Source organism: Bubalus bubalis, chromosome 24, assembly GCF_019923935.1.
Source record: "Bubalus bubalis isolate 160015118507 breed Murrah chromosome 24, NDDB_SH_1, whole genome shotgun sequence".
NCBI lineage: Eukaryota > Metazoa > Chordata > Mammalia > Artiodactyla > Bovidae > Bubalus > Bubalus bubalis.
The window spans coordinates 19,554,651-19,580,983 of NC_059180.1; the positions used below are offsets into that span (position 1 = coordinate 19,554,651).

The following is a 26,333-nucleotide window of genomic DNA, read 5'->3' on the forward strand; positions in this document are numbered from 1 at the left end:
TGTTATCTCAAATGGATTTTGCCATCTCCTTCCACTCTGTGCTCTCATGCTGGCCAACTAGGCAGAAACTATTGTTAATTGACTATATCCCAGAGTGAGGTGCCATCGAGTGTGGCTTGTGTCTGGCAGGTGGTCACTGAGGCTCCTACTTGAGATCAGAAACAACATAAAGTCCTAACTGATGGATGCTAGAGTTCCACAGCACTTTGCTTACTGTGTCCAGCCTGATGACCATCACTGGCTGCTTAAGGCAGTCATAGGGACTCTGTTTGGGAAAGTAGCGCCTTCCTGGGGCGCTTGTGTTTGTAGTCTTGGGGATGAACCTTTGTGTTGTTTGTAGAAAGGAAGGAGGCCACAACCTCAGGAAGATTTAAGAATGACCACTTGATTGACTCCTGAGTCACTGCTCTTCAAGCAAAGGTAGTGTCTTTGCCCATCTCCTGTGCTGCAACTTCTCTTGGGATTCTTGTGTGCTCTCCTGACCCCTAAGGGTTTGGAGGTACACATCCATGGCAGTTCATGGTCCGAGAACTGATTAAAAAAAAAAACAAAAGTAGGGGGAAAGGGGCACTGATACTCAACTGCTCTCTCAGTGCAAAACCCCCAGTCAACACCTGTGAGTTTTGCTTCTCATTGTTACTTACCAGCACGCCAAAGGACTGATCAAGATCAGTCTAGAGCTTGAGGCCCCCACCCAGCCCATAGACAAAATGATCTTACTGGATGTGGATTCTAACACTGTGGAGATGTACTGGCATTCTCTGGAGGAAGGGAATAGCCTTCTATAGGGCCCGCCATCCAGCTTTCTTTCCCCATAACCACCCAGAAGCTCTGCAGCACCTGTGATTGTGAAACAAAAACCTGTGACGTTAGATGGTTAGAAATCAAAAATGTCTTGAGACACTGTGTTCCGGGGGTTTGGGGAAACAGTGCACATGGGGGAAGAGGTAGGGCTGCAGCAGAAGATGGTTTTGATCCACCAGCTTCAGGGCTGTGATCTTTTGCTGACTCCCTGCTGCCTACCCTGGTGTGGCACAAAATCCATGTCATCGGGGTTATGAGCAAAAACATTCATGGTAGCCGTGTGTCACAATGAAGGGATTAATTCAAATGTGACTTAAGTCCAGAGAGAGGCCCTAATCCTGAAAATACTGATCTGAGAGATTCTTTGTAGGAAAAATAATAAATGTGAACAGGGTAAAAAGACCCCCACCCCACCCCAAGACTTCCCTGATGATCCAGTGGTTAGGACTCCGCCCTCCAGCACGGCTTAAATCCCTGGCTGGGAAACAGGTTCTGCATGCTGTGGGGTGTGGCCAAAAATTTTTCAAAACAGACCCTCCCCCGTCAAGTATATCCAGTGACAAAAAAAAAAAAGAATGAATGAAAGAAACCTAGATACAGGGGGAGGTACCAAAAGATTCAATTAAACAAAAGTTCACCATTTGACCCAAATGGGAAACCAAAATTTACTAAAAATACGTTTTATGGCAGAAACATAAAGGGAGCTGATTGGTTTTTGTGCATCTGCAATATAGGCTTGGGACTAATTTTAACATCTGCCAAAATGCTACAGTTGGCAAGCTTTCATGGACTTTATACTAAAGCATCAAATTACAGTTATACCTAGTGTAATAACCATGCTTTCTAGTTCCTGTATTTAATGCTTTGACATCTGAGGCCTTGCTCCTCTTGGAGAAACTGCCCTGCAAGGGTTAGCTAATCCCTAGAGATAGCAAACAACTCACCTGTGAATGTACCTTTCACATGTAAACTGGCCAACCAGAGCCCACACTCACAACCACCTCCTCTATGGGGCTCTTACAATCTGGACTGCTATCCCTCTGCTGTAATTACCCCAGAGATGGGCACCAGACAACTAAGGACACCACTGTGCCCCAGAGCCCACTGAGGTTATTCAAACTAGCCAATCCTAAACCTGCTTGCCCTGCCTCACCTTCTCCCTCCCATGGAAACCATGAGAAAGACTCTTGCCCCCTTCTGCTCCTTGCTCCCTCTGCCTCCTTATGGACCCTCGTGCTTCCCCAAGTGGCCCTCCATGGTGAGCTGGGCCTCCTGTTTCTCAGGATCTGTAGGCATAAAAAGTTTCTTTCATTTCTATATCTCTGTGTCTTACCATACCTGATTAAAATGAATCTCAGATACCTTAAAACACCTGCTGCTGCTAAGTCACTTCAGTTGTGTCTCACTCTGTGCGACACTATGGACTGTATCCTGCCAGGCCCCTCTGTCCATGGGATTCTCCAAGGAAGAATACTGGAGTGGGTTGCCATGCCCTCCTCCAGGGGATCTTCCCAACCCAGGGATCGAACCAGCATCACTTATGTCTCCTGCATTAGCAGGTAGGTTCTTTACCACTAGCGCCACCTGGGAAGCCCTAAAACACCTAAATTTAAATATACTAAATAGTTTGCTAATTATAGATGTGGCTGCTAGGTTTCATTCAATGCCGATTTCAACATCCTTTCAGCCAGTTTGCCGTTATCTCCAAAGGAGCACAGTACATTTCACCCTGTTACCCGCACGGTCCCGAAACAGCTCTGCTATCACACACAGCCTTTGCAGACAGTCTTAACTGCACCCACCTTTCTCCAGGAGTACAGGTAGTGACATTACCTGTGTTTATTTTATTAGTTTTTATTGCAGTATAGTTACTTTACAATATTGTGTTAGTTTCATTATCAAAATGAACCAGCCATCCATATACATATATCTCTTCCCTTTAGGATTTCCCTCCCATTCAGTTCCCCACAGTACCTGAAGTATGTTCCCATCAGTTGTCTATTTTATACATAGTATCAATATGTGAACCCTGAACTTCCTGATGTGCAAGCTGGTTTTAGAAAAGGTAGAGGAACCAGAGATCAAATTGCCAACATCGGCTGGATCATGGAAAAAACAAGAAAGTTCCGAAAAGCATCTATTTCTGCTTTATTGACTATGCCAAAGCCTTTGACTGTGTGGATCACAATAAACTGTGAAAAATTCTGAAAGAGATGGGAATAACAGACCACCTGATCTGCCTCTTGAGAAATTCGTATGCAGGTCAGAAAGCAACAGTTAGAACTGGACATGGAACAACAGACTGGTTCCAAATAGGAAAAGGAGTGCGTCAAGGCTGTATATTGTCATCCTGTTTATTTAATTTATATGCAGAGTACATCATGAGAAGTGCCGGACTGGAAGAAACACAAGCTGGAATCAAGATTGCCGGGAGAAATCTCAATAACCTCAGATATGCAGATGACACCACCCTTATGGCAGAAAGTGAAGAGGAACTCAAAAGCCTCTTGATGAAAGTGAAAGTGGAGAGTGAAAAAGTTGGCTTAAAGCTCAACATTCAGAAAACGAAGATCATAGCATCCGGTCCCATCACTTCATGGGAAATAGATGGGGAAACAGTGGAAACAGTGTCAGACTTTATTTTTCTGGGCTCCAAAATCACTACAGATGGTGACTGCAGCCATGAAATTAAAAGGCGCTTACTCCTTGGAAGGAAAGTTATGACCAACCTAGATAGCATATTCAAAAGCAGAGACATTACTTTGCCAACAAAGGTCCGTCTAGTCAAGGCTATGGTTTTTCCTGTGGTCATGTATGGATGTGAGAGTTGGACTATGAAGAAGGCTGAGCGCTGAAGAATTGATGCTTTTGAACTGTGGTGTTGGAGAAGACTCTTGAGAGTCCCTTGGACTGCAAGGAGATCCAACCAGTCCATTCTGAAGGAGATCAGCCCTGGGATTTCTTTGGAAGGACTGATGCTAAAGCTGAAACTGCAGTACTTTGGCCACCTCATGTGAAGAGTTGACTCATTGGAAAAGACTCTGATGTTGGGAGGGATTGGGGGCAATAGGAGAAGGGGACGACAGAGGATGAGATGGCTGGATGACATCACTGACTCGATGGACGTGAGTCTGGGTGAACTCCGGGACTTGGTGATGGACAGGGAGGCCTGGCGTGCTGTGATTCATGGGGTTGCAAAGAGTCGGACACGACTGAGCAACTGATCTGCTCTGATCTGATCTGATCAACAGTGTGGGCTTCTTAGGTGGCACTCACAGTTAAAAAAAAAAAACAAAAACAAAAACCCCACCTGCCAATGCAGAAGACAGAAGAATCGGGTTCAGTCCTGGAATCTGGAAGATCCCCTGGAGGAGGAAATGGCAACTCACTCAGGTATTCTTGCCTGGAGAATTCCATGGACAGAGGAGCCTGGTGGGCTACAGTCCATAGGGTCGCAACACACATGCATGTCAATAGTGTATATGTGAAGGACGACATCACCTTTATGACGTCCTCCTTTGCACACATTTGTTTGACACACTTGTTAAGGACACATGAGTCCAACATCTTTTAGTCGTTTTTGGATTCTTGGGAAAACATATCCCTTGTTTACAAATTTTACTTAAGCCCGTTTATGCTGTTACTTTTAAATGAGCCCACCTTGAGTGGAGACCCCTCCAACAACAGGCTCTAGAACCTAAAATCAACAGGCACTCCCTTTAGTGCCCTCAGAGACTCCTTCAGTAAAGAGGCTTTAGCAACTTCCCCTCCTGCCTCATGGAGTCTCTGGACTGCCCATGTTGTCTATAAGTCATCCTTGGGCTTCTGATGCAAGAAATTGCTCTCTTTGGCCCTGTGTCACATACCATCAGAGCAGGAATCGCTGGCCACACATTGATAACTGTGTCTTTCCCAGATCCTGAGTTTCCATACCCAGCTGCCCATGATTCCTTGACATAGGAGCAAAGGTATGGGTCCCCAAGCTCAGCATGGGTAGCAAGGCCTCCTTGCTACAGGATGGACCCAAACCTGGGCCATCTGGCACATCTTACTTGTAGGTGGGCGTGGCCTCCAGTCATCATCCATTGCCAGATGCCCTGTAGCTGGAAGATGTCACCTCTCCCTCAGGCCCTTTGGGATCAACTGACTGAATATCAGTAAGTTCAGATACTTTATGTCGTAGAGGACCACCTCTTCCTCTTGGTCAAGGACCAACTTCACTGCCTAGGAAAGGGCTTCACCTACTACCTAAAAGTTTCATCATCAGCAAGGTTTAAACTGACGTCAAGGGACTTCCCCAGTGGTCCAGCAGTTAAGACTTCACCTTCTAATGCAGGGAGTATGGGGTGAATGCCTGGCTGGGAAACTAAGATCCCACATGACTCACGGCCAAAAAACCAAACATAAAACAGAAGCAATATTCCAACAAATTCAATAAGAACTTTAAAAATAGTCCATATCCAAAAAAAAATCTTTAAAAAGCAAACAAACTGATGCCAAGGTATCAAATATTCAATTGTGGTATGAAGCCATGAAATCAAGTGTTAAGGGTTTTGCCTTGACATCTGATCAAATCAGAGGGCTTCAAATGACCTGACTTCAAACTCCCCTCCCTTTCTGCCCCCACAGGTAAGGTCCCCTAGCCAAGTCACTCTCCTTATCACAGGGACCAGGCACAGTTTATCCCCAAGAGCAGCCTCCAGGTCCCTGCCAGCCTGTGAAGTCAAACAACCCTCTAGAGGGGGAATTAAAGATACCTCCAATCTCTTGTTCCTCTAAAGTCCTCCCTCTAAAGCCCCTGCTTGTTTTTCTTTTCCCAAGTGCAGCCTCTGTGGCCCTACATGGTGTCCGCACGTCCTTCCCTGGGCTATAAGTATATGTGACGAATAAACTGCTGGAAGGCTTATCTATTCAATGTTGGGCCCTCACCATAACTCTAGAGTAGGAATGCACTTCCCCACAATGGGTGGAAAGGAAGCAAATGAGACACTTCTTTGATCTGCACTCTTGGGGAGGCATTATCCTGCTATGATCAAGCTCGTGGGCTTGAAGTTATTTGGGTAATCGTCTGTCTGGGTTTGCAAGAAGTCACATATAGCTGGAGGGTGGCCTGTGGGTGGTTGAGGAGTAGGAAGTAAGGTTACTTCGGTAACCTTTGTTTTGGTTACTTCTTTAAAGTTTGGCTACAGGCAGTGGGAACCCCTAAGGTAATTTAAAGCTGGGAAGTATCATCAGATGTTTATGCTGGAAAGTTCAGTTTTACCGACGTCTGCAAAATGGACTCAAGGAGACCCAGGAGTGGCACCAGCAAGACCAGTGAGGAGCCTACTGTACTAGTTCATGGAAGAGCCAGGAAAGGAAGGAATTGAGGGCCCTTTGGTAGTTGACTGGATATGGAGCAGGGGAGACAAAAAGATCATCATGACTCTGATGCCTCTTGCTCGGGTGACAAGATGGACATAGGTTTTAGGAGATGATAAAAGGAACGGAGGAGGATTCTGAAGGAAGATCCTGAGTTCCCTTTTGGACACGTTGATTTTGAGAAGCCCACGGATGTCCTGACAGAGGTGTCCAGCAGACAATCAGATAAGTCAGTATGGAGTCAGGAGAAGGGGGAGGTCAAATATAGCCATTCAGAAGTCATCATCAGCATCCAGGTGAAAGTAGAGGGGATGAGCTTGCCCTGAGACCACAGGGAGGTGCAGTTAGCTGAAGGTGGTACCTTAGAGAACAAATCCATCAAGAAGTTGTCCGAAGAACCTGCTGTAGAGCACAGGGAACTCTGCTCACTGTTAGGTGGCAGCCTGGATGGGAGGAGAGTTTGCGAGAGACTGAATACGTGTATATGTATGGCTGAGTCCCTTTGCTCTTCACCTGAAGCTATAACATTGTTAATCAGCTATACCCCAATACAATATAAAAAGTTCAAAAAAAAAAAAAAAAGTGATCCAAAGAAGAAGTCACAGAAGAAGCAGAGATAGAAGATTCTGATGTTAGGAAAGGATCTTAAGGAGAGTAGCATCTCCAAAAAAAAGAAAGTGGAGAGAACTTTTAAGAATGAAGATGGGGCTAACATTTAGAAGATATCACCAAGAGTTTAGGGAAATAAGAAGACTGCTTTCTAATGCATTAGAAAGAAATGGCAAACCACTCCAGTATTCTTGCCTGGAAAATCCCATGGACAGAGGAGCCTGGCAGGCTATAGTCCATGGGATAGTGAGAGTTGGACACAAATTAGCGACTAAACCACCACCACCACTGAGAGTTTAGGGAAATAAGAAGACTACTTTATAATGCATTAGAAAATACCTGGGACATTGAGACAAGATTTTGTGGTGCTTTCAAAAAGAAGTCCGCGAGGACTTCCTGGGTAGCAGAGTGAATAAGAATCCACCCGCCAATGCAAGGGTCCCAATTCGATCCCTGGTCTTGGAAAATGCTACATGCTGCAGAGCAATTAAACCTGTGCACCACAACTACTGAAACCCACGTGTCCTAGAGCCCTGCTCTGCAACAAGAGAAGCCACCACAATGAGAAGCTCAGTTCAGTTCAGTTCAGTTCAGTCACTCAGTCGTGTCCGACTCTTTTCGACCCCACGAATCGCAGCATGCCTCCCTGTCCAGAACCAACTCCCGAGTTCACCCAGACTCATGTCCATCGAGTCAGTGATGTCATCCAGCCATCTCATCCTCTGTCGTCCCCTTCTCCTCCTGCCCCCAATCCCTCCCAACATCAGAGTCTTTTCCAATGAGTCAACTCTTCGCATGAGGTGGCCAAAGTACTGGAGTTTCAGCTTTAGCATCATTCCTTCCAAAGAAATCCCAGGGCTGATCTCCTTCACAATGGACTGGTTGGATCTCCTTGCAGTCCAAGGGACTCTCAAGAGTCTTCAACACCACAGTTCAAAAGCATCATTTCTTCGGTGCTCAGCCTTCTTCATAGTCCAACTCTCACATCCATACATGACCACAGGAAAAACCATAGCCTTGACTAGACAAAACTTGTTGGCAAAGTAATGTCTCTGCTTTTGAATATGCTATCTAGGTTGGTCATAACTTTCCTTCCAAGGAGTAAGCGTCTTTTAATTTCATGGCTGCAGTCACCATCTGTAGTAATTTTGGAGCCCAGAAAAATAAAGTCTGACACTGTTTCCACTGTTTTCCCATCTATTTCCCATAAAGTGATGGGACCAGATGCCATGATCTTTGTTTTCTGAATGTTGAGCTTTAAGCCAACTTTTTCACTCTCCACTTTCACTTTCATCAAGAGGCTTTTGAGTTCCTCTTCACTTTCTGCCATAAGGGTGGTGTCATCTGCATATCTGAGGTTATTGAGATTTCTCCCGGCAATCTTGATTCCAGCTTGTGTTTCTTCCAGCCCAGCGTTTCTCATGATGTACTCTGCATAGAAGTTAAAAAAGCAGGGTGACAATATACAGCCTTGACGTGCTCCTTTTCCTATTTGGAACCAGTCTGTTGTTCCATGTTCAGTTCTAACTGTTGCTTCCTGACCTGCATACAGATTTCTCAAGAGGCAGGTCAGGTGGTCTGGTATTCCCATCTCTTTCAGAATTTTCCACAGTTTACTGTGATCCACACAGTCAAAGGCTTTGGCATAGTCAATAAAGCAGAAATAGATGTTTTTCTGGAACTTTCTTGCTTTTTCCATGATCCAGCGGATGTTGGCAATTTGATCTCTGGTTCCTCTGCCCTTTCTAAAACCAGCTTGCACATCAGGAAGTTCACGGTTCACATATTGCTGAAGCCTGGCTTGGAGAATTTTGAGCATTACTTTACTAGCGTGTGAGATGAGTGCAATTGTGCGGTAGTTTGAGCTGGAGCACCGCAACTAGAGAAAGTCCACACAGCAACAAAGACCAAGCACAGCCACAAACAAAATAATTTTTTAAAAAGTCAGTGAGAAATGAGATGGTGGGGACGAGTGAACAATTTTTTTTCAGAACCTTTGTTGTGAAAAGTAGAGAGAGATGGTAGTAGCTGAAAGAGCAGAAAGGTAAGGACTGCTTGCTGGAGTGACTTGGACAGGCTCTGAAGCTTAGGGGAAAGAGACAGGCACAAGATAAGGCCGGAAGGAAAATCAATGGAATGAAATCTTTTAAAAAGTCTGAGTGGATAGTTTCCGGGGCAGAGTGGAGCAATTAGACTTTAACTGCAAAGCTGGATCCCTTGTCCTCTACAACAAAAGGGGAAAAGTAGAAGTGGAGGGAAGTGAGTAGATGGTTTAATATAGGAAGGGGGTGTGGGAAATTGGGAGTTCCTGACTGCTGGCCTCTAGTGTCTCCAAGAGGACATAAGGCATATTTCAGGAAAGCGATGACAGTTTAGAGCGGTTCTTAAGGAAATGGGCAAGACAGTTGGTCATGGCCATGATCATTTTGGCGATACAAACTGCGTAAATGATGATTAATAGGAGCTAGTTAAAAGAATTAGGGTACATCTACACAGCAAATTAACTGCTGCTTTTTAAAAAGGGTAAGAGGGAATTCATTCACACCTGGAAAGATCTCTAAGGTGTAGTTTTTTGTTGTTTTTTTTTTTAAGTCAGAGAATATACACAAATATGCAAATATTTCTAAAAAGCCTGAGAGAACACAGTTTACTAATAGAGTAGTTTCCCAGGCAATGAAAGGTTTTCCAGGTGGTATTAATGGTTAAGAACCCACCTGCTAATTAATGCAGGAGATATAAGGGATGCAGGTTTGATTCCTAAGCCAGGAAGATCCTCTGGAGGGAGGCAAGGCAACTCACTCCAGTACTCTTGCGCAGAGAATCCCATGGACAGAGGAGCCTGGCGGGCTGCAGTCCATAGGGTTGCACAGAGTCAGACACGACTGAAGTGACTTAGCACAATAGCACCAGGAAATGAAAAGACGAGTGGGAAAGGAAAAGTAACCTTTCATTCTTAAAAACCTTATGCGTCTTGTACTTTGGGGCTGTCCACCTTTTTTCTTATACAAAGACTGTGCACTTGTATATTCTATCATTTTGAACATTCTGTGTGTATGTGCTTAGTCATGTCTGACTGTTTGCGACCCCATGGACTGTAGCCTGCCAGGTTCCTCTGTCCATGGGATTTCCCAGGCAAGAATACTGGAGTGCGTTGCCATTTCCTCCTCCAGGAGATCTTCCCAACCCAGGGATTGAAACTGTGCCTCTCGGGTCTCCTGCATTGGCAGGCAGACTCTTTACCACTAGCGCCACATGGGAAGCCCCATTTTGAACGTTAACAAAAGGTAATATTTTAATTTCCCAAAGTCTACATAAGTATCTGCTTCTTATAAAAAAGTGAAAGTATAACAAACACTATTTGAAGCATCCCTTGGCCACAGCCTCCAATCCCACTCATGCCCTTTCTCATAAAAAGTAACTACTGTTGAAGTCTCATAAAAAGTAATTATCTTTGAAGTCCTTAAAATATACACTTTTTTTTAAAAGTATTGATATTTTTATTAAACAAAGTGACTCTGAAAAGTCACGCTCTGGTAAGGCACACGAACACAGTGACTTTGGTTTTTTAAAGTGGCTTAGTTTCTCGTCTCTGAAGAATCATCTATGGCTTTGAAAAGTCTTTCGACACATCTCCAGCCCTCTTGCCAGGTGTCAGCACCAAAGGTGGGTATGTAGGCAAAACATCAGTAACAGCATTTAAAAAGAAGATGCCCAGACTCAGAGCTTTTAGGTCTGGGTGGGTTAGTCACAGAGATAGCTGTGAATGTTGATTCACATCTGGTTTTGGGGGTGTAGATTCTGAGATAGTTTTAAGACTTGGTGGTACATTTTTAGGTGGTTTTTTCTTTCCTGGTGAACCCAAAGACTGGTTTGAGTGGCAGAAGAGTGAGATGAGATTGTGTTTCTAGAAATTTAACAGATTTCTGAGAAAGAATTCTTCGTCCTTGATTGCTGATTTGGTCTCAGAGGTGTGTTGGGGACACTTTTTGTTCCAAGTCAGCCAGTCATCCATAGGGTACCACTGCCTTGCTCTTCATTCACAATCACATCTATTTCTTCCTTTGTGATACCCAGAGTGTTACGCATTATCTGCAACACTTCGTGATGTTGTTTTTGGTGTTTGAAAATACCCTATGAAGAGGTTTCTCACGAGGCTCTTGTCAACTTCTTCTGCATTACTTAGTAACTTCATCAATTTCTTCTGTACCTCACCCAGCACTTCCTGTTGGACCTCATTTTGTCTTTTTCAGATCTTTAACTTGTTCTTCCTTTAGATTCCAGGCAGCATTCACTTTCTCCTGATGTCCTTGTGCCGATGTTAATTTTCCTTCTAGGTCTATCTACCTTCGCCATCCATTCTGCGGCTACCACTTTCAGGTTAGCTAGTGCTTGAGCATCCTCCTTTACTTGTTCTCACGACACAGAAAGCTGTCTCAAAGTGTCATCTCTCTGCGTTGGGATGATATTCACTTGTTCCTTCAATGACTCTATCTGCAAACTGGCTTGTTGATTTGCACTTTCCATTGCATTAGAAGACAGAAGGAACTTTTCCTCCAATGCGGTGACTTTCATTCTTGTTTAGCCGCTCTGTCTTCTGCAGCCAAAGCCTCGCAGTTATGAGACACTTCTGCTTCGACAGCCCATCATGCACTCTCTCCTGCTCCTGCTTTAAGCATAGATCTTTGCTGTGTCAATGTTGAACCTCTGTCTGGAGGGCATGGTTTTCCATTTATTTCTGTTTTAGTACCAGTATGGCTTCATTTCTCTCCTGTCGAAACGTGTCTTTTCTTGCATTGATGTCACTACATTTAAAAAATGACTTATTTCCCGTTTTGCCTTGTTCTGTTTCTTTTAACAGATGCTCAAAAGCAAGTGCCTTCTCCTCCATTGTAAAGTATTCCAATTTTTTCTCTCTCCACATCATAGACAGCTGCATATTTGTCTCTTGCAATGCTTGATTTTCTGTTTCCTTTTCCCTAGATGTTTCTACTATTTTTTCCTTTTCCTCTTCTAGTTGACACATCTCTGATTCAACGCTGACTGCTATCTCCTTCAGGTTGATTACTGCCTGCTTCAAAAGGTCGTTTTCACTCACTTTATTAGTGAAATTTGCACTTAAACAAAGTAATTCATCACTTTTTGCTTGGATTAAAAGCTCCTTTTCCTTAAGTTTTGTAAGTCATCTTGTTTCTCCTGTAGATGCTTCATTTCTGAATCCACTTGTTCATGCCGCTTTCTTTCTAGTTCTGAACCATCTGCGATGGAATTGGACAATCTCTGATTATCTTCCTGGAGGGTTCTAATGGTTGCATCTTTTTCCTCCATTAATTTTCTTAACTCGCCAATCTCTTCTTTGAGCATTTTGGAAGAGTCACTCAATTCATCAGCTTTAACTGCCTTAAGAGAGGCTGCTGACGTGGAGCTAAGTGGTTCTTCAGAAGGCTGTGGTAAAATCAGGTCAGACACTCCAAAGAGAAGGCCTTTGGCCCTGCTTCTGCAAAGCTGCTCTAGGCTGAGATTAATTTCTGCTACCTGCTGCTCCAAGTTTTTGAGTTGGATTTTATCCCTTTCGTCATTTTGATCAGGTCAGTACAGTTCATCTGTAGTTTAGAATTATTAACCTTGTCAACTGAAACCGGTGCCTGAAATTGTTGAAGTTCTTTCTGAAGACTGGTGGACCCACGCTGCATATTCTGTACCACGGCCATCATGTGCTCTTTCCATTCTTCTAGCATCTTCACCTGCTGTCTCAATTTATCATGTTCCCATAGAAGCTCCTCAAATGGATCCATATGAACGACTCTCACCTACCACCATTGCTGGACGTCTGCACTGTTGCCAGTAAAGTCTGACACTTCTGAGTCAAAGCATCAATTTCAATGTCTTTTTCTCAAACCATGTGGGATGAATTCTGGATTGTTTCTCTAAACATATCCTGATCGTTTCTCTAAACAAATATTCTCTAAACATATTTCAGGATATGTTTGGATATGTTCAGGATATGTTAGAGAAATCCGGTGGAGAGTTCTGTGGTGGCATCTTTGAGTTTCAGGAGGTCAGCTTCTTTGGCAACAATTACATCTATCCTGAAATTTTCTCTTGTAAGGATGATTATTTTCCCTAGTTTTCTCATCTAAAACAGCTAACATTAATTGATGAATCTCTTCATTACCTTGGCCACTGGAAGAAGCTGAAGATACTTTCATACAAAGAAACAGTATCTCCAAAGCTTTTTGCCAGATGAGCTAAGTTAGCTTACCATTCTCACCATGGGACAGCTGATCAATCTGTTCAGTTAAAAGAGTATACTTTTCAGTTAGAAGTTTAATCTCTAATTTTTGTTATTTCTTGTAATAACCTTTCAGTTTCGGCTTTAGATCAGTCATGCTTTTCACTTCCGTTTTCTATGTGAAGATTCTGAACTTCTGTTACTCGAAAAATGTCACAGCATTCTACCGGCATGTACTGGGATTCTTCAGGCAACTGGGTTTTGATTTGTTCTGTTGCATTTTGCAAATTCCTGATTTCCTCCCCTTGGGCGGAAAAGAGCTGATTGTTTTTAATATTCATTTGCTCGCATTAGTACCTGAGATCTTTCTATTTCTTTTGATGAGATTTAATTTCAAGATTATCTTCAACTGTGCTCCATGGAGAGTCCTCAGATTCTATTTCTGGAACAGTTTTAGGGTTAATCATTGTTGCGGTTTGACTGTGTTCTTCCCTCAGTTGTTCCAATTCTTCTTTCAGATGATTATTTTCTTCTCTCATGGATGCAAGACTTTTGGCTTTTTCCACTATGGTTTGCTGCAAATTTTCCATTTTTCTTAAGGCTTGAGCATACTGATTTAACTCCTCCTGAAGCTGTGAACCTCCTTGAAGTTTTTCAATAAAAAAAAAAGTCTTTCTCCCTTATGTTGTTTCAACTGCTTCTGCTCTTCTAAACTAGACAAAATTTCTTTGGTTTCTTTGTGGTCAGCAATCATCTGCTCAACAGTATTTCTCTTGACCGAGTTTAACCAAACCCTCACACTCCAGCTATTAGGCAGAGCTGTCTGGGTTCTCTGTACTTGACGGTTCTTTAATAGCTTGCTCAGACTTCCTCCTTTCTTCCAGTAGCCTCTGTTCCGCCTGACACAATTCTGCTTCTGTCCTTTTTGCGTTTTTTAATGAATTAACTTTTCTTTTTGCCCATCCAACTCTTTAGTAATGTTCATTTTATCATCTTCAAGTTGACGAACGCTCTTTTTTTTCACATTCTAGATCTTGTTTTAGTTTACTGATCATGCTGTCTCCTTCATTTTTTTTTAAATTTCTGATCTTTCATCAAAACCACACACATTGTCATTTTTTGTTTCTGCCTGTCCAGCTCTCCTAACTCAGGGATCAGTAATTTCTTTTCAGCAGTGCTCTCATTGAGTTTTCCTTCTTTGATTTCCAAGTCATATCTTAAATGATGTACTTCTGAATCTAAGTTCGTGTGTCCTATAGTTGAGCTTTTAATGGGTTCATATTCATTGCTCAGTATGACAAGTGATAGTTGAAGTTCCTTTTCTCTATTTAATAATGAATTCTCTTTTTCTAAAACTTGGGCTCGTTTTTGAAGCTTCAGGTTCTCTTCAATGAGATTTTTATTCTGCTTCAAGCTACTTAATCTCATCATTTCATTTTCAGCATCAGACAATGGCTGTTGTTGTCTGGATGCTTCTTCCAGGGATGTTCTCTGTGGAAGAACTATTTCCTTTTCTGTCACAGCATCACTATGCTTCTTAGTAGAAGGCTTCAACTCACCTTTTTTAAATCTTTTATTCGTTTCATTTATCTGGTCTTGTTCTCTAAGTAAAGCATCCATTTCCTTTTCTATGGAAGATAATTTTTTTTTAAGGTATTTTACTCTAATCTCAAGTCCTTTGATTTTCTTGGTAGATGCTACTTTTTCAGTGGCTAGGACTTGAATAGCTTTTTGCATATCATGAATCATCTCCTCGTAATCCTTTAATTGTTTTCGATGCCTGCCACTTATTTCTGCCAGTTTCTGCTGATGAATTTCCTGCAGTACTGCCATTTCAAGTTGATGGTCATCAATTTCCTTATTTCGATTCTGTTCAAGTTCCTTGATAGTATTTTACAGTTTATAGATTTCCTTTAGATTAAAACTATCTGCTCCACGTGCTGTAGAAGTTTGAGCAAAATGTCTCCAATGGCTGACATCAGCCTCAAGTCTTAAAACTTCATTTGACAATCTATTTATTTCTTGTTGTGACCAAATTAGATCAGTGAAGTCCATATCATCATTCTGGAAAGCTAAAGCACGCTGATAGACATCATAACCCAGTGAAGAGGGTGCAGGAGTTGAGGGCTGAAAGCTATCCTGAAGATTTACTGAGTGGGTGACTGACTGCAGCTTTAGCCACTGATCCTTCATTGCGACCTGTCTTGCTGTCAGAAGTCTGATTTCTATGTCTTTCTGGCGTAACTGATGTCTGTAGCTAGTAATTTGCTGCTTCAGCTGAAGCTCTGAGGCTTCATACTTCTGTTCAGTTCAGTTCAGTTCAGTCGCTCAGTCGTGTCCGACTCTTTGCGACCCCATGAATCGCAGCACACCAGGCCTCCCTGTCCATCACCAACTCCCGGAGTTCACCCAGATTCACGTCCATCGAGTCAGTGATGCCACCCAGCCATCTCATCCTCTGTCGTCCCCTTCTCCTCCTGCCCCCAATCCCTCCCAGCATCATAGTCTTTTCCAATGAGTCAACTCTTCGCAAATAGCTGTGAAAAGAAGAGAAGCGAAAAGCAAAGGAGAAAAGGAAAGATATAAGCACCTGAATGCAGAGTTCCAAAGAATAGCAAGAAGAGATAAGAAAGCCTTCTTCAGCAATCAATGCAAAGAAATAGAGGAAAACAACAGAATGGGAAAGACTAGAGATCTCTTCAAGAAAATTAGAGATACCAAGGGGACATTTCATGCAAAGATGGGCTTGACAAAGGATAGAAATGGTATGGACCTAACAGAAGCAGAAGATATTAAGAAGAGGTGGCAAGAATACACAGAAGAACTGTAGAAAAAAGATCTTCACAACCCAGATAATCACGATGGTATGATCACTGACCTAGAGCCAGACATCCTGGAATGTGAAGTCAAGTGGGCCTTAGAAAGCATCACTATGAACAAAGCTAGTGTAGTTGATAGAATTCCAGTTGAGCTATTCCAAATCCTGAAAGATGATGCTGTGAAAGTGCTGCACTCAGTATGCCAGCAAATTTGGAAAACTCAGCAGTGGCCACAGGACTGGAAAAGGTCAGTTTTCATTCCAATCCCAAAGAAAGGCAATGCCAAAGAATGCTCAAACTACCGCACAATTGCATTCATCTCACATGCTAGTAAAGTAATGCTCAAAATTCTCCAAGCCAGGCTTCAGCAATATGTGAACCTTGAACTTCCTGATGTTCAAGCTGGTTTTAGAAAAGGCAGAGGAACCAGAGATCAAATTGCCAACATCCGCATAGAAAGCACACCTTGTCTCTTTCTCTTTTTCTCTTCTTTATGATATGGAGTGACATTCAAGGTAGATTTAAATCAATAAAAGAGAAGCGGCACTACAGTAATAGTATTCAAATGGGAATAAAATATATTTAATTGCCTCTGACTTTTTTACTAAGTGGCATCTCACATACACACAGTCCTGCAGCTTGTTTCACGCAACTATTTTTTTTTTTTCTTAAAAAAAAAACCGAGGGAACATGTACATGGGACACGCGTCCGTCTTAAGAGTCCAGGTTGCTGTATTTTGACAAACGTCTACACCTGCGCATAAGCACGGCCCTGATAAAGACTTGGACCGTTTCCACCGTCCCAAAGCTGCTTTCCCCTTCCACTTTGCGCACCCCGTCCCCCACCTCCGAGAGCCCTGTCCGGGGGTCTAGTCCCGAGGGTGAATTTTTGGCGGTTCTTGGGGTCTCCACTCTTTGTGTCTGCTTTGCCCACCGCGTGTTTGCGATCTAGTCTGGGAAGTGAGTTAAATATTAATATCACCCGAGCAGGCGATCGCTGAGCGGAAGCACAAGCACGCCGAGGTCCGGGTGGACCGCCGGGCGCCGGGTGGCCGCGCGTGGCCGGGCCCAGGGAATCTCCTGGCGGCGGGGGGACCACATGGCCCCCGGGCGGGCGGGCGGCGGAGGCCTGGCCGCGAGCCGCCCGGGGCCTGGAGCTCCTCGCCCGCCCCGACCCGGCCGAGCCGGCGGGCGGCGCCGCTGGAAGTGACGCGGCGAGGGCGGGGCCGCGGGCCTGGGGAGCAGTGCCGCCGCCGCGCCTCGGCCGGGAAGCGATGTAGGAGCCGCCAGGCCGTCCCCCGTCCTGCCCGGCCCGAGCCCCGCGGGCCGCCGCCGCCGCCGCCACCATGAAGAAGCAGTTCAACCGCATGAAGCAGCTGGCCAACCAGACCGTGGGGAGGCGAGTGCGCCGCGCCGGGCCGCCGGGGGTCGCGCGGGCCGGGGGTCGAGGTCGGCGGGGGGAGGGGGGCGGGCCGGCTTCTTCCGCGCGCCCGGCCGCTGCGGGCCAGGCTGAGGCTCCGCCCGAGGCCGGCGGGGCCCAGGGTCGGGGTCTGCGCCACGCCGCGGCCTGGAGGCCCGCTCTGGGCCGCCGCCTGGCCCCCGGAGACCGGCCGGCCGGGCGGGCAGCGCCTCCCGCTCCTACCCCTCGGGGTCCCCACTGCCCCGCGGAGCATCGCCCTCCTGGGACTGGAACTGCCCCTCGTCCTTCCCTACCCCGGGATCGGGCAGCCCCGGACCGCCGCCTGGGGCTACAACTCCGATCTGTGGTGTGTCCGAGGCTGCCGGGCTTGGGGGCGGCATTCCCAGCCTTTCCGTGTGGCCCCCTGCTGCAAAACCTCACTTGCAAGTGCCTGGGGGCGGGGATGGCGGGGAGGGCGAGCAGTCAAGAAGCAAGGGTCATAAGCCCAGCGGATCTGCCTAGTGAGTTTCAGAACGCCCTTTGAGGGAGTTACAAGGTGGTGCTGTCTCTAGACCAGAGGCGAATATGAACTGTACAGCTTGACATTTAAAAAAGCTTGGGGGAAAAAAATTAGGAGAAAAGGATTCTGGAAACGCCTAGCGCCAGTTTAAAAATAAGTATCATTTTTAAAAGTCTTTCTCACTTTGGGTTTGGAAGCAGCTCCTGCTCCCTGCTTCTTTGGGATTCCTTGACTGCTTGACAAGCCCTGATTCTGAAATGACAGGAGAGAACGGGGTTAGTAGAGGATCCGGCCATTGGGACAGGACTGGTCTGTGGTCTTGAGAGCTTCTGAAGATGACCGTCATGTGCTATGTTACCTGGGGCAGAATTTTCAAGGTCTATCCAGGGCAAGTTAGCTGTATGGTAGCGATTTTGCTGTTTATTCTGGGAAGAGAGATGAATGCGGGAATTTTTTTTTCACCGCGTTGGCTTCTTTTTTTTCAGCAGTTGAGTCGAAGGGGGAGTTTGGTTTGGCCAAAGCACGTGGGACACTTCTTTTTTGTGTGTGTGTATGAAAATACTTTTACTTCCTCCTGAGTTTTCTAAATGTGCTCTTTACTGTTTCGTTTCCCTCAACTTTTTGCTTAGTTTTGTTGTTTAGGTCTTTTTGGTACCCCACCCTGTTAGCTTGGGGTGCGTTTATCCTTTTTCCAGAGTTCATTCCTGTCTAGGCTAAAGCCTAGATGTGCCTTATTTTCTGTTATTTGTGGGGAAATGATAGAAATAACGTGGAGAGGAAGGTTGACAAAGTATTGTGGTGGTGGTGGTTGAGTCTCTATGTCCTGTCGGATTTGCGACCATGGACTGTAGCCTGCCAGGCTCCTCTGTCCATGGGATTTCCCAGGCCAGAATACTGGAAAGTGAAGTGGCTCAGTCATGTCCGACTCTTTGCAACCCCATGGACTGTAGCCTACCACGCTTCTCCGTCCATGGGATTTTCCAGGCAAGAGTACTGGAGTGGGGTGCCATTTCCTTCTCTGGGGGAATCTTCCTGACCCAGGATTCAAACCCATGTCTCCTGCATTGCAGGCAGTCTCCTGCATCCCAGGTGAATTCTTCTTGGCTAATCTACCAGGAGAGAGTATTGGTGATGGCTCATGTTTCAGTCAAGAATCTGGGAATGAGTTACAAGATAATTCTGTGAATTTTCTACCCCTCTTAGTGTTCTCAGGAACATGCATCAGAGAATCAATATTTAGTGAGTGTCAAGATGCATTTGTCAGAGTCATTTTGGCCTGTTTATACATTGTATCAGGCAAGTGTTTTGTTGTTTTTTTTTTAAACAAAGTTCTGAGGCTTTAAAAGCTGCAAAGCTGGTTCAGGGAAACTGTTCAGGGTGTCTTTGGCCCCTGCTTCCTCTGTCGCAGCTTCTCTTTTTATACTTTTAAATTCTAGCCTCTTGCCTACTTTCAGTTTTCAGTGGAGGCTATAAGAGTCGGACACGACTGAGCGACTGATTTGATCTGATCTGATCTGATACTTTTCTTACATATTAGCCTGTACTTGGAACTATCAGAAAGAAGTCTCTTTTACCACACCTGCCCTGGGTCACCTCCCACTTGTTCCTCAGGTCTCCTTGGAAAGGTCTCTGCCTCTAAAAGGCCTTCTCTGAGACAAAGTTTGGATGTCCCTCCTTGGCTCTTTGCTAACCCCGTACAGCACCTGTTTTTCCATAATGTAATTGCTTCTTTACTTGCCCGCATTCTTCATCGCGCTAAACATTTAAGAATGTTTACTCTTTCTTCTTTGATTCCCAGGATCTTCTGTGGTTCCTATCACTTGGCAGATCCTCAATAAACATTGTCAAATGAATGTAAATCCAGTTCTCACTAGACTGTTCAAGTGGTATGGGAAAACGAGAACCGGACAGAATGAATGGAGTGATGTGACTCACCCTAAGACTGTAATTCTGGCTCTGACCTTTGACTCTGTTTGAAAATCTTTATTGCTTGATGCAGTGTAGGCTGCAGCTATACAGTAGTATTAAGGCTGTGGAAATTATGCACCTCAAATCAAAACTGTTTCTACTGGGGAACCTGTTGCTTTACTGCTGTTGATTTCCTATATATGTTTGTCTCTCCCCCATCTCCCTACTTAAGTAATTGTAAAGGACTAGGGAGGAAAGATGGAGGAGGCAGGAGAGAGCCTGAAATTGTTATTGGGCAGAAGCAGATAGTTGGTGGATACCAGAACCAGGCTTCTGGATGTATTGGGGTCAACACAAAGGCTACCACACACACAGTCACTAATGAGTGAAGTTGTATGTGTGAATGACTTGCCCACAGTGTGTACTGCCGGTTTGTGGTTCTAGGTGGTGTCTTGCGATGAAGTATTCTCTTTGCAGAATGAGGACCTTGTGAGTAACCCCACTGTGAGGTTCCATGGGACGGACATGTGGGAGAATTAGTAATGGCTGGAAAGAGTGAGTTCTCATGATGCAATTTGTTTGCAATGGGTGGATGAGTCTGTTTCAGAAGGTGGTTCAAATGAGGTGGTCTCCTGAGGTGGGTGTCCCAAAGGAGACAATGAGGATGGTTCTTTTGTGCCCCTTGCCTTTTGTTGATTCATCTATTCAACAATTGTTAGGCCTAAACTGTGTGTGAGTATGTGAGGTATTGGAGTCTGTTTCTGCCTCCCTGTTTCTGCCCTGAAGGAGCTCAATGCATTTGTGGAAGAGATAGGCAAGCAAAGAAATAATTGTTACCCTGAGATACGTGCTTTCAGAGGGCTGGCTAATGCTGGTTCTTATTGGATGGGGGAAGGTAACAAAAAACAGAAGAAAGCTTGGGCAAAGCCTTTTGGCTTTGTTTTCATCTCCAAGCACTTTGAGATTTCTTTTGTGTTAATGAGGTCTCCCTTAGGGGTAGTATGAAAACCCATTTCAAGCTGCCACAAGAGAAGATGGGAATTAATTGGCTTATATGTGACCAAAAAATATCCAAAAGGAGTCTGGCTTCAGGCTGGGCTGGATCCAGGGGTTCACTCTCCGGACAAGCTGGATCCACAGAAGGACCCCTCCCCGCTCCCACCTTCCATCATCCTCAGTTCCATTCCCAGAAGGACGGAAAAACCTTTTCTCCCAGTCACTGTCTCCAAAGGCCCACAATTGACTCAGTGCTTCTGACTGGGTCCCCTGCTTCTCCCTGGAAATGGGTGTGGAGTCAACACCCATCTAAACCTTAGGGACTGAGAGTGGGGGAGCACTGGCTCCCCAAGGGAAACCGGACTGCTGGTTAGGAAAAAAGAAACATCATGTCAGGTCTTTTGTAGTCTGATTCCCTGGACAGAGGAGCCTGGCTACAGTCCACAGGGTCGCAAAGGGTCGGACATGACTGAGCACAGCCCAGCACAGCAGCAGCAAGAAGCAGGCATTTTGTTCTTTGAAAATCCTTGGTGCACATAATCCAGTGGACACAGGTGGCGATTTGGAGGAGGTGATGCCCTGCCAGGAGGAAAGTGTACACGGGATGAGGACTTTGAGGAAGGTTTAGTTATGAGGTTGGAGTGTCCAGGAGAAAAGGAATCTGAAGGACTAACCAGGAGAGTTATGACCTAGGTGAGGCTCTGGGAGGGAGTGTCTCCTTGGGTGTGGGTTCCTGCCTTGACTGAAGTACTCCCTAGAGGTTCAAAGCTTTTGAGATAAGCCAAGGTTACAAACTCAAATACCTGGAGGGGCCAGATGAGTAAAATAAATGAGTGACTGAAGACGGGTAAGGGTTGGGGACGTGCCCCTCCCTGCCCCCCTCCTACGGTCTCACCAAAAAGGGCACATGAGAATATGGACCCAGAGTGACTCAACCTTTGCAACTTTCCAGAAAAGCCTGAAATCTGGATTTTAAATGAAAGTTTGCTGCTGCTAAGTCGCTTCAGTTGTGTCTGACTCTGTGCGACCCCATAGACGGCAGCCCACCAGGCTCCCCCGTCCCTGGGATTCTCCAGGCAAGAACACTGGAGTGGGTTGCCATTTCCTTCTCCAGTGCATGAAAGTGAAAAGTAAAAGTGAAGTCACTCAGTCATGTCCGACTCTTAGCGACCCCATGGACTGCAGCCTACCAGGCTCCTCCATCCATGGGATTTTCCAGGCAAGAGTACTGAAAGTTTAGGTGGTATTTAATGGAAATGAGACGATCACTGTGATCCTGGGACACACAGAATCCATCATTGGCCAGATTTGGCTTGTGGGTCACCAGCTGGCAATTGTTGTCTAGAAGGACCTGGGACTTCAGGATCCCTATTATTATTTTTCTTATTTTTCCTGTACCTTACCCTGATATTATTGGAGAAGGAAATGGCAACCCATTTCAGTATTCTTGCCTGGAGAATCCATGGACAGAGGAGCCTCGTGGGCTACAGTCCATGGGGTCGCAAAGAGTTGGACATGACTGAACAGCTAACACATACCCTGATATTATTACATTCTCGGTTCTTTGGATTTGTTGAAGAGCTCATTCTTCTCTTTATAGGTGTGGTTTAGTCATTAAGTCATACCTGACTCTTGCAACCTCATGGACTGTAGCCTGCCAGGCTCCTCTGTCCATGAGATTTTTCCAGGCAAGAAACTGTAGTGGGTTGCTGTTTTCCTTCTCCAGAGGTTCTTCCTGGCCCAGGAATAGAACACACATCTCCTGCATTGCAGGTGGTCTCCCTCACTGCAGGCGAATTCTTTACGCTGAGCCACCAGGATGGAAATCTTTAAAAGATTTGATAGTATTATTCATCAGCTTTTCTCTAGTTGCTTTACCAAGTGCTGTACCAAACCAGGGCTTCCCTGGTGGCTCAAATGATAAAGAATCCGCCTGCTATGCATGACACCTGGGTTTGATCCCTGGGTTAGGAAGATCCCCTGGAGGAGGGCATGGCAACCCACTCCAGTATTCTTGCCTGGAGAATCGCCATGGACAGAGGATCCTGACAGACGACAGTCAGTTGGGTCACAGAGTCAGACACGACTGAGCAACTAAACACACAGCACAGTACCAAACCACCTGGCTTGGTTGTTGCTACTGGCAACGGTCATTTCTATTTTAGAAAGAGGGAAATGACTTGCCAGGTTCACACAGCTACTAAGAGACTGAGGCATGACTTGAGTCCTGGGCTTCTGACTCTGGATCCCACGTGCTTCCCACTGCACAATCTGGGCTGCCTTTTCACCAGGGAAGGATTAATGTCTATTAAATGTCCTTGGTGCTTATTAAGCTGCTGGGCTCAGTGCTTTGCATAAATTATCCCGTTGCCCTCTTTCAGTAACTCCAAGAGGTGATTTGTTCCTGATATAATGATAAGGAAGCCAGAACTCAGAGAGGTCATCAAGCTAGTAAATGACAGATTTAAACTCTGGATTCTAGTTCCAAAGCAGCTGTAAATTCATACTTCATGTGGGAACTCTTAGGTAAGAAACCTGTATGAGTCGTGAGTGATGCTTTTGTTAAAATCCTTGAGGCTGAGAGCTGGATATTGCTCTGGTTTAGTGGCTCTTACCAGGTGTCGTTTTACCCCCTGGGGGACATTTGGCGACGTCTGGAGACCTTTTTTTGATTGTCCTGACTTGGTTGGGGGAGGGGTAGGTGGAGTCCTGGGAGGCTGCTACATATGCTACAAGGCACCTGACGAGAGAGCCTCACAGCCCAGACTTATCTGATCCCAAATTCAAGACTGCTGAGACTGACAAAGCCTGTTCTAGTCCCTCCAGGATCCGGACACGTGAATTATCCAAACCAAGGCACCAATGTGTTCTCTTTGGCTTATTCAGTACTTTTTTTTTTTTTTTTTTAACAATCATTGGCTCATATTTTTATCTATTTTTTAAAATATATTTTATTTATTTATTTGGCTGCACCGGGTCTTAGTTGTGGCACTCTGGATCTTAGTTGCAGCATGTGGGATCTGTTTCCCCGACCAGGGATCGAACCCCGGCCCCCTGTGTTGGGAGCTCGGAGTCTTTGTTGTGCTGTGCTTAGTCGCTCGGCCCTGTCCTACTCTTTTTGAGGCCATGGACTGTAGCCCGCCAGGCTCCTCTGTCCATGGGGATTCTCCAGGCAAAGAATACTGGAGTCTTCATTGGCTCCTATTTAAAAATGAGAAGTTTTCATATGAAAACCTGGATTTCCAGCGGCTTGTAAAATCTCAGAAGACCTGGCAGTGCCTGCCACCCCTCCTGAGTACAGGAGGCAGGAGCTGAGCTCCTGTTCAGCCCAGTCCCTACCTGGCTTGTTTTAGTCTGTTATTGGGTTGGCCAAAAAGTTCGTTCTGGTTTTTCCTGAAGATATCACGGAAAAATCTGAATGAACTTTTTGGTCACCCCAATATAGTCTTTGCCGACCCTTCCTGAAGGTCACAGATGTCTGCTGACCTTCTCCCCCGCCCAGGTGGGCAGCGCTAAACTCTCAAGGTGAGTCAGCAATACCCCTCTATCCATACACCCGGAATAGCTCTCTGGAGCCACGCAGACTCCATCTTGTCTCGTCCACGGTACAGCCCTTGTTCTTGTCAGCATCACATCCTACATCCCTCACCTGCTCTGGGCTTTCCAGGTGGCCCTGCTGGTAAAGAATCCACCTGCAAGTGCAGGAGACATGGGAGACTTGGGTTTGAACCCTGGGTTGGCAAGATCCCCTGGAGGAGGGCATGGCAATGCCCTTGGGATTGCCTGGAGAATCTCCCAACAGGAAAGCCTGCTGGGCTATAGTCCACGGGGTCTCAAAGAGTCAGACACAGCTGAAGCGACTGAGGATGCACCCCCTTCTCTGCTGCCTCATTTTACTCACATGGAATTTCTCTGAACAGTAATTCTGAGACAGAGGAGGCAGCTGTGCTCTGCTCCAATCCGAGTGGATTCCATCCAGCCTCTGCTTAGAGCATGGGTGGCAAGGAATCTGGTACCTTTGCAGCTTCTTCTGAATCTGATCTTCTGTGGCCTTATGATGTACTTTTCATATTGTGAAATCCTAGAATAGCAAACAGGGTATTTATACGTGAGTGAAAACCCATTATTCACCAAGAGGGGGAAAAAAAAACCCCAAAGGATGTGGTCACATAGCATCGTTTTCACATATCATATAGCATATGTAATGCAGGAGACCCCAGTTTGATTCCTGGGTCGAGAAGATCCTCCGGAGAATGGATATGCTACCCGCTCCAGTATTCTTGAGCTTCGCTTGTGGCTCAGCTGGTAAAGAATCCACCTGCAATGCAGGAGACCTGGGTTTGATCCCTGGGTTGGGAAGATCCCCTGGAGAAGGGAAAGGCTACCCACTCCAGTATTCTGGCCTGGAGAATTCCATGGACTGTGTAGTCCATGGGGTCGCAGAGAGTCAGACACTAGTGAGCGACCTTGACTTTCACTTTGTGCCTGTGATTCCCAGGGTGTACATGGCCGGCCTCACCAGGGTCAGGTGTAGGGTCCCGCACTCTGGCATAGGGTCCTGGAGTCAGCCTGTGCGCCATGCGTTCTTCTCAGACTGTGGATGGTTTTGCATATCGTTCTATTTCTGTTTCTCACATATAGATAAATGCCATTATAATTAATCAAGTATAAATCCATGTAAAAATATTATTATTGCACTCCCATCTGCTTTGTGTTTGTGTATGTGTTCTTAAATGTAGATACCAAAAGTATAATAGGCCCACAGTCCTTTATCCAAAACCTCTGGGGTCAGATGGGCTTCAGAATTCAGAATTTTTCAGATTTTAAAGAAAAGTGCACATATGTGGTTATTATTAAATATAATATCTCCAGTACTGTCTGGGGCAGTCGCCCATAATCATACATGTTAATATTTCTATAGCAAAATATGTGGATGTATTTAATGCTAAATGGAATCCTTAAGATTATAAATAGCTTTGTGTTAGCTTAGGTCAAGTTATGTTGTCAAATGAGTTGCAAAAAAAAAAAGTTTTTTTTTTTGTTTTTTTTTTAATTTTAGAGTGATGGATAAGGGATTGTGGACCTGTAATGTTCCTGGTGAGAGAGTCTGAAATTTTGCTTTACATAATGTCTCCTATTTTCCAAAAAGTTGGGAACCACAATTAATACTCTGTAAGGAGGGAGTCACAAACTCAAATGCCAGGCAAGCAAAATTAATAAGTGAAGTGGTAGACAGGTGTAAGGCATAGGGCATGGTGAGGACTATGAACCTAGTGAGGCATGTTTAAAGGGGACAGTTGGGACCTCCCTGGCAGTCCAGTGGTTAAGACTTGGCCTTCCGGTGCAGGGGGCTGCAGGTTTGATCCCTGGTCGGAGAGCTAAGAACCCACATGCCTGGCATTCAAAAAACCAAAACATGAAACTGAGGCAATATTGTGACAGATTCAATAAAGACTTTAAAAATGATCCATATCAAAAAAAGAATCTTAAAAAAAAGGGATATCTGCTCTCAGCTCCAGCACTTGTTGCGGTGAAATGTGCATACATCGTAGTCACATCTCCCCTTTTTAAATAATATTTATATTCCAGAAGTCAATTTCTTGGTGTTTAAATGCTCACAACCAAAAAGAAAAAATTAGTGTAGGCCCAAGAAAATATAACTTCAGGCTTTCTCTGGTCTTGGGCTGC

At 45.2% G+C, this 26,333-nt stretch overlaps 1 protein-coding gene and 2 pseudogenes across 5 annotated transcripts in view; 1 reads left to right on the forward strand and 2 right to left on the reverse strand.

Annotated features, from left to right (window-relative positions):
* Positions 1–10,358: 10,358 nt before the first annotated feature.
* Positions 10,359–13,580, reverse strand: LOC112577652 (annotated as a pseudogene).
* A 104-nt stretch (positions 13,581–13,684) lies between these two features.
* LOC102412872 lies at positions 13,685–15,310 on the reverse strand (annotated as a pseudogene).
* Positions 15,311–17,043: 1,733 nt separating this feature from the next.
* Positions 17,044–26,333, forward strand: part of ARHGAP17 (Rho GTPase activating protein 17) — a 101,684-nt gene continuing 92,394 nt past the window's right edge. For 4 of the 5 annotated variants that reach the window (XM_025275231.3, XM_025275233.3, XM_025275232.3 and 1 more), the window contains exon 1: positions 17,044–17,221. In XM_025275231.3, the coding sequence (XP_025131016.1) occupies positions 17,169–17,221 (53 nt within the window). In that variant the 5' untranslated portion in view covers positions 17,044–17,168. The remainder of the gene's footprint in view (positions 17,222–26,333) is intronic. The other variant, XM_025275234.3, reaches the window with a different exon arrangement.